Raw genomic sequence first — 8,507 nt, 5'->3', positions numbered from 1 at the left:
AAGTTCTGTTAGGATCAAAGGAATAACGAAGTGTGAGATGGTGTAGCTGTACAATAATATAAGTTTAGGATATATTCTAAATCTGAAAACTGTATTTTTTTCCTAACTAAGCATTAATTATGGACGTCGTAGGTGTTTTTGTGACGATGACTTTTTAGACAATAGATTAGTAGATCTTCATTCAAGTTCGAGTGATAGTTTATTTAAAAGAGATAAACGACATTCAATTAAACAGTATATATGTAGAAGAAATTGTACCCAAATATTCTGATAGAGTTTTTAAAACACTAGGATAAATAAAACACTATTTGATTATTTGGTTCTAAGATACAAGAATTGTGAAATGTTCCAATAGCGCAGACTGCGCATGTCCAGTGCATTTCACTCCTGCTCAGGCTAGGTGTAGATAAACTGCACTAGTGCAACTAACACTGAGCAGTGGAATAAGATAGTGTGGTGTAAAATGCAACACTCTCTTGCAAAGGAACGATAACTGGCTATTCAGTGCAGCTAGTACTACACTTTCTGTGCAAAGGAATAGGCCTAATAATACAATAATAATATACCACAGATTAGAAAGAGGAATAATACATAAACAATCAGATGGAAATAAGCAGCAAGTAAGAAAAGAAGACATAATTGAAATATTGAAAAATTGATAACTTTCTGTTCCGTACAGTAAACTGAAGAATATACAAGCTCCTATTTTTCGTAATATAAAAATACTTATATTAATATTACCAATGATATCAAGAAAGGATAATTTATTAGTAAGGCCCTGGCAGCAACGAAAATTTGAAAATCATAGACGGAAGGTGATTTTTGTTGATTAATTTAATTTTATACATTTTACTTTATATAACAAAAAAGATAACTCCATAATTTCCTTTTCAAAATTGAACAAGAAAACAAATGGCAGTATATAATATACATATCAATAAACGTTATCAATAAGCAGTAGTCAATTAATAAGTTTATTCTTTAAATTGGTAGGTACCCAATGGTAATATGAAAGTGATCAATACTTACTGTTCTTAGTCATCTTATTTTCTTATGTTGTAAGAATTCGGTTATTTTTGCTATCTGATAATCTTGAGGCTACATATTCCTTAGTCCAAAGTTGCTTCATTTGTGATGTGTTCAACTTTTTGAAAAATATCGCAAATCCACAGATGTTTGACTAGATCAATACAACTTAGATTGATGACTTCACTAAATAACGGTAATAATTCATCAAATTTAAATATAATTAGGTCAGCCAGTGATGGAGATGCCAAAATATATCCTTATTAAGATCCTCAGAATTTTTACGCTACTAAGTATTTTGCAAATTCATTAGTTTATTTCTCACAATTGATTTTTAAAAGAAAAGAATCTTTTACAGTATCTCTGCTACTATTTGTTATAATTGTATAAAAATAAAGTGAATTATTATTTTTATGTAGATTTGTCCAGCCTGTTTCATTAATTTACATCAAATATTTTTCTAAATATTTATGTATTTATACTTTTGAAAAACTTAAAACTCCCTATAACTTACAAATAAAGAAATTTTTAACGGAGATATATTTGACCAAATGGTCTTATTTTGATGACAAGATTTTCTGATAGCATTTCTTACTCCTTCGTTTAAAAACATCTTGTATATTTGTCACTCACATATACAAAATCATTATAGTGACAAAAAAATTTGAATTTATTATTTATATAAGTTGTGTAAAAATTATGTCTAATGCAGTCATCAATATTATCTCCTTTTTAACTATTTAAAAGTTGACAGTACTTAATAGCACAGGTCATTTTCTCAACTGTGACAATATTATTATACTGTACTTACTTATATTTAAATTTAAAAATTTTAATAATAATAATTCTCAGTTGGTTTAAGTACTGAAGAAATTATAGAAATTTATACATAAAAAACTGTTGAAATATCTATAGGATTGCCAATATCATTTTGACCCAAACATTTTGGGGTTCGGGATTAGGTACTATATAAAAGTAATTTTTTTTTTTTATCTCTAGTGCATAAAGACTAACACTAATATAGAATTTATTGGCAATTTTTTATGTATAAAATTGCTTATATTTTGTTATAGAACTAAATATCTGATTGTATCTGAATATTGTAGTTATCAGAATGCAAATATATGCAAATAGAATTTTTTATTGCAATTGAAATTATTAATCTTTGTCTGAAATTTATTTGAAATATTTCTTTGACTGGATTTTGGCAACCCTAAATATTTACACCCTTTTTCTTGGTGATAACATACAAATATTATTTCATGATTTTACAATTTTAAGTTGAATTGAAGTTGATTTCAAGTTATTTATATGTAGGTACAATCTGCATTGCCAGCAATAGATACGAGTCCTCCAGCATATCGAAGTCATGTGACCATTAAATTAAAAAAACAACAAAACGAAAATGAAAGATGTAGAAAAATTGAAAGAGATAATTTCTTGTTATTACAAAAAATGGATTATATCATGAAAACCAGTCGACTAGACAATTTTTGGAGAACTCCTCAGCCAAATTTCTTAAACAAAATTGCAATATATAATATAGAGCCCCCTGAGATGGATACTATTGACCATTATAATGAACAAAATAATACAATAGTAGCAAAAAGTAGAAGGTCTAAGTGCTATGCTTGTACACCAACAAGAATGAAGGATATAAAGGTAATTGTATAACTAGAGAGCCTTCATAAATGTTTACAAGTCACGTGTCCGCCAAGCTTAGTCAACCAACATTGCAGGGTTAGTACTGGTAATGAAAATTCCCTAAATCTTGGCGTTACTAATATTAATCATTCATTTACAACGAACAATGACGAACTGTTACGCCTACGCTTGAGATAATGCTGTCGCTGATTTGTTGAATAGAATTACATCAATCACAGCTGGTGAAACAGAATGTTTTAATGTCGTCTTGTTCTTATTGTTTTAATAATTTTTAATTTTACCGAAATTTAATTGCCAACAAGGAAATAAAATTATTGTTCCAAACAAAATTTCTAGTCATGTGGCTTGTAATCATTTATGAAGGCTCTGTATAAAATTAAATAAATTACATAATTGCCAATTTACTTTTCAAAAATACTTGGGATTCTTCATAAAAGTTTTTGCTTGTTTAGAAGATAGGAATCACCATGATGAACTTCAATTTTGTTGTACAGTGTGGGTCAAAAACACAAAAATGTTATTTTGCAAGATACAAAAAAAAGTATTCTTGATAAAAGTTTTTGCTTGTTTAAAAAATACGAATCACCATGACTAGCTTCAATTTTGTTGTACAGGGTGGGTCAAAAACACAAAAATGTTATTTTGCGTAAGAGTATGCTGCCACAGTTTTAGTCCTGCAGTCTGTTAGAGAAACTCATGTGATGTCCCTTAGAAATTGTATTAAACAATTAAAAGTTGTGAAACAGTCATATTCTGAATATTTTAAAAGAAAATAAAATATTTCTGTTCAAACCATACTTTAATCAAACATTGGAAGGGGGAGATGAAGTGAAAAGTATAGATTTTTTTGAGGGTATGAGACAAAAATGGAAATATTGATTTTTATAAGTTTATTATGTTTTCCGCTGAATGTACATTTTTTACTAATTTATTTATTTATTTATTTATTTAAATTATTTGTCCAACAGTGAACCACCAATTACAGGACAAAGTATATAATATATTATTTAACATGTGAGCACAGAACAAAATGTAAAGAATAAATACAACAAACATACCGATAAGATAGTGTAACAACAAATGAAAAAGAAAATAAGAAGAAAGAAAAAGAAAAGCTGCAACTACTACCTATGTTAACAATCATGAATTGTTGACTCTTCTAAAAGCTGTGTACAGATGTTGCAAGCTACAGTTGAATATATCACAATAGTTACAGATTAAGTTATAATTGCGTGACATAAAAGAAACAGGAGACTTCAATCCCACATTGGTATTATAAGCAGAAGTATAAAAAGTAAGTGGAGAGCTGCAAGCCGACCTAACTGTTAAGAAATTCATTTGACTTAGAATCTCGGGACAGTCTACTTTATTGTTTACTAGTGCATGTAAAAATTTCAAACTATGGAAGTGCTTTCTGTATTGTAACTAGTCGAGTTTGAAACTTGTTAGTAGTATTTTATAATCGCATTCACTAGCAGGATATACGCCATCGGAGCGAAATGCGAGGTATTTCAAAAACTTTTTTTGCACCGAATCAATTAAACTGGTTTGGTTAATATAAAAAACAATCCAAGCCGGAGAACAGTATTCCAGTTTGGGACGGATAAACGCGTAAAATAATGAAAACAACACAACATTATCACTGAATTCGCGAGCTTGTCTAATCACAAAGCCCAGCGTACTAAGTGTTGAGAACACCAGATATTGAATATGATTTGAAAAGGTAAAGTTACTATCGAAATAAATTCCCAAATCTTTTATGGTATCTGTACGCTCTAAGACGTCCGAGTTAATTTTGTAATTGACTATAATGGGCTTAAGTTTACGTGAAAAAGAAACAACTTTACACTTAGAGATATTTAAATGCAAATTATTTGAATCGCACCAAAGGACTATAGTCATCATCAGTTAAGATAGAGGAGAAGATTTTTAAGTCGTCGGCATAAACTAGTTTGCGACAGTCAATGTAAGTCTTAATATCATTAACAGAGATGGAAAATAGGAGGGGACCTAGATTCGAACCCTGAGGTACTCCAGAAGTAATAGAATACTGGCTAGACTTAAAACCGTTGTAAGTGACATACTGAAGACGATTTGACAAATATGAGCTAAACAGTTGTAAAAAGTTGCTACAAAGCCCGTATACTTCGAGTTTATGGAGGAGTATGCCGTGATCAATGCGATCGAAGGCCTTTGAGAAGTCGGTGTATATGACGTCTACCTGCCCACGCTGATCAATAACATTACATATGAACTGTGTGAAACACATCAGATTTGTGGTAGTTGATCTTTTTTCTATAAAACCATGTTGTTCAAGAGATATGATGCCCCTGAAAAGTGGAAACATACGGATTATACAACGACATCTCGAAGACCTTCGCAAAATTGCATAACAAAGTAATGGGCCTAGAGTTATTAATGTAAGAAGGGTCGCCGCCTTTGAGGATTGGACAAACACTTGCCCTCTTCCACACGCTAGGAAAAGTTCCAGTTTTAAGAGCGAGATTAAATATATATCCCAGCGGGTTAGCCAAAACGAAACGACAATCACGAGCAAAGAAACTGGGAATTAAGTCCGGACCTGACGTGAATTCATTTTTAAGTTTTCCAGCTGAGTTTATAATTTCCCCATCAGTCAGAAAATTAACAGTTATTGAAGGAAAGTTAGTACAATTAAACGTGCCAAGATTTCGATGTTCACCCGAGAGGGGCTTACTGAGAATGCTCCCAAAATAATCTCTAAAGGACTAATGGAACTGTAACATCCTAACACGTCAAGTACTGGTCTCCAGAAAACCCTGATTTTAGAATAATGACATGAAGACAATATTTTACAAAAGTGAACGTGTGGTGCTCGATATCTGTCCATGGCATTAAAGGCCCATATTTTTACAATAACACCTGCAATAGAATATAGTATGTACTTAGAAATGTTTGATACATTTTTTAGTGATGAACTGGAAAATTTACCATTAAATTTCCGACAAAATATGTATTTTGTAATGGTTGTAATGTTGTAATGTGTAATGGTTTTATTTTTGCTATTCCAACACCAAATAATATTGAAATGCTAAAAGGCAGAATTACCCAGGATGTCCATTCACGTTCAATATTCCAGGAAGAGATCAGAAATTCCTTCAGATATCTAAGAAAGCAATTAGAAAAATGTGTTCAATATGGGAGTGGTGTTTTTGAAATTTGAAATCTTGTTTACTTTTTTTAGCTTAATTGTTTTTGTTATGTTGTTATGTTCGTATTATTTAAAAATTACACTTGAATAAGACGTATTTTAGTTTTGTACTTTGTTCCCTGTATAAAAAATGATTTTGATGTGACTCTTATTCATTTTTCAAGCAAAAACTTTTATCAAGACAGCTTTTATTACGTATCTTGCAAAATAAAGTATGTTTACTCTTACGCAAAATAACACTTTTGTGTTTTTGACCCACTCTGTACAACAAAATTGAAGTTCGTTATGGTGATTCGTGTTTTCTAAACAAGCAACAACTTTTATCAAGAATGCCTTTTTTTTCGTATTTTTCAATTTTTGGTCTATTTGTCTTCTTGTAAACTCAATCCGTGGACATGTATCTATTAAAATATACCTTATAGCACTTATGGCATCTCAAAAAATTTTTTAATGGAAATTGGTAGTTTGTATATCGTTTAGATAGAACCTACATGTACCTTTCCCTCAGAACTTTTTTTCAATAACCAATTAATTTAAAAAACTTAATAGATTGCTTATTAGTGTTAAATACTGATAGTTAAATACATTTTTTGGGATGATATAAACTAATATTTAATAATAGCAAGTTAAATAAATCAAGCAACAAAATATGTTGCAAAGATCATTGTTATTATTATTTACAGAGGAACTCCACAGTATGCTTATCTACCTAATTTAATTTTCTTTTTGTAGAGATGACTATGCTTTGTACCTTTTATATTAAAAATGTAGGTACTTATTTAAACAATAACTTTCTAGATCCCTGAAGAAAGAATTCCTTGGGAACCATCAAAAAAACCTCACACTAGAATTCGTAGCAAATCTGTACCTGTAAAAAGAGCTGAAACCTTACCAACCATTGAAGAACAAATAATTACTACTAGTAAACGCAGTTCAAGTGGAATACCAGAAAAACGGATACCAGTCAATATGAGGGAAACAAAGTCTGATAGAAGAAAGAAATTAAGTGCCAAGGAACCACAAAGTATTCTCTTAACAAGGGGCTGTTTAAAATTGTATGTCAATTTTCCATCAGATTCTGTTGTTAAATTTCAAAAGGGAAATGTTGAGAAATTATTAATGAAAGAAGCATGTTATTGTAAAAATTCACCAACGTTGATATATTAAAAATAGTAACGATTTAAAAATTTTTATATTTTCATAAGATAGATTTTCCGAGTATCTACTAGACTTAAACATTAAATGTTTAAGTAAATTTTACTTGTACTGTTTTTCTTCTGCTAGATAGCACATTAATACAATCACAGTGCCTGGAAACTGAATCATTCAATTTGTAATAAATAAATAAATAAATACAAGGCAGAAAATATGGTATAATTTATTTATCATCCTGTTTTTGTAAAATATATTTTTACTTTAGAAGATTTAAAAAAAATACAGGTGTACAAAAGCATAATTTACCAACAAAGTATGTACTCTACACAGTGTTCCTAAAAAATGTTTCAGTGGTAATCAGTCTTAGATTTGAGACGGGGCACGGAAAATTTATACCTTGTTTTTCTTTATTTCTTTTGTGGTCTTAACCACTCTGCTCTTGTGAAAAATTTATGTTTACCACTGTCTGATAACTCACTGTAGGACGAATGTGTGTGTCCAACTTAAAACCAGGAATACCGATATTAATTAATACAAAAATCTATTACTGAAGTCTTAATGAAATTTATATAACACATTTGATTTATATACAGAGTGTCTTATGCATATACAGAATCAGTGAATCGGGTGCTACAGGCATTGAGCCATTACACCACCTCCTATATACTTGAATAATCAATTTTTGTGGAATCATTGTGGATATTTTAATAGATTTGATGATATATCTTACTTCAGTATTCTTTAAAAACTTTTCTCGTTTTTTTTTCAAATTACATCTCAAATATTTTTTGAAATTAGTTTTTAGAATGATACGGTTGTAAAAAGGTAACCAGTGACAGAAAACCTTTGTCAATATTATTTTACCATTACCTGGTATGGCATACTAAATATTTTAAAGAAAACGAAAAATTATCTTAAAGTTACTTATTATTATTTTTCAGTTTTATTTTTTGTATTTAATGAAGTATTTTGCTACCTTTAAAAAAGTTAATGAATTAAATCCTTGCACCAAAAGGATCAGTCAAGGGTTATTTTTATGAAAATAAAGTACGACCAATATGTTTGTTTATTTGTATTATAAAATATAATATTATATACAATCCAATAATAAGTTGTAATATTTTTAAATGACTGGATTATGGAGTGGATACAAAAGCTGCTTCCCTTTTGCAAGAAAAATCACATTAATATCACATGTGACGTCATGACTCAGTTAATTGTGCGTTTCTTTTAATTTTCGGAAGTGAGTTTGAACTGAGAAATTTTACCTCCCACTTACTGCTATCTGCATTAGTTTGAGAGCTTGTTCGCGCCATTATTCTATGGCTAGAAATTGGCCTCAATGATTTGGGATCGAGGGGGATTATCCCTCTTTATACAGCCTTCGTAGGTGGGCCCCATCCGTCGTCTACCCCGACCGCAAATGCGGCCGGTGTAGGCGCTTTGTGGGACCTCCTTTTGTCCTGGCTGG

General features: G+C 30.4%; 1 protein-coding gene across 1 annotated transcript; it reads left to right on the top strand.

The window, feature by feature from the left end:
• The first annotated feature begins 539 nt into the window (after window positions 1-539).
• LOC108916474 lies at window positions 540-7,248 on the top strand. Its single transcript, XM_018722737.1, has 4 exons — window positions 540-620; window positions 680-815; window positions 2,344-2,688; window positions 6,680-7,248. The coding sequence occupies exons 1-4, from the start codon at window positions 604-606 to the stop codon at window positions 7,046-7,048; spliced, it is 867 nt and encodes a 288-aa protein (XP_018578253.1). The 5' UTR covers window positions 540-603; the 3' UTR covers window positions 7,049-7,248.
• Window positions 7,249-8,507: the final 1,259 nt, after the last annotated feature.

Source organism: Anoplophora glabripennis, unplaced genomic scaffold, assembly GCF_000390285.2.
Source record: "Anoplophora glabripennis isolate ALB-LARVAE unplaced genomic scaffold, Agla_2.0 scaffold2456, whole genome shotgun sequence".
Lineage (NCBI taxonomy): Eukaryota > Metazoa > Arthropoda > Insecta > Coleoptera > Cerambycidae > Anoplophora > Anoplophora glabripennis.
Note: the sequence above shows the minus strand (reverse complement) of the source record. Positions and strands in the feature narration are given on the sequence as shown.

Excerpts from the sequence above, each read along its gene's own strand:
- LOC108916474 (XM_018722737.1), top strand. Across the intron at positions 816-2,343 it reads TTGAAAATCATAGACGGAAG|GTACAATCTGCATTGCCAGC; the intron begins GTGATTTTTGTT and ends ATTTATATGTAG. Across the intron at positions 2,689-6,679 it reads CAAGAATGAAGGATATAAAG|ATCCCTGAAGAAAGAATTCC; the intron begins GTAATTGTATAA and ends ATAACTTTCTAG.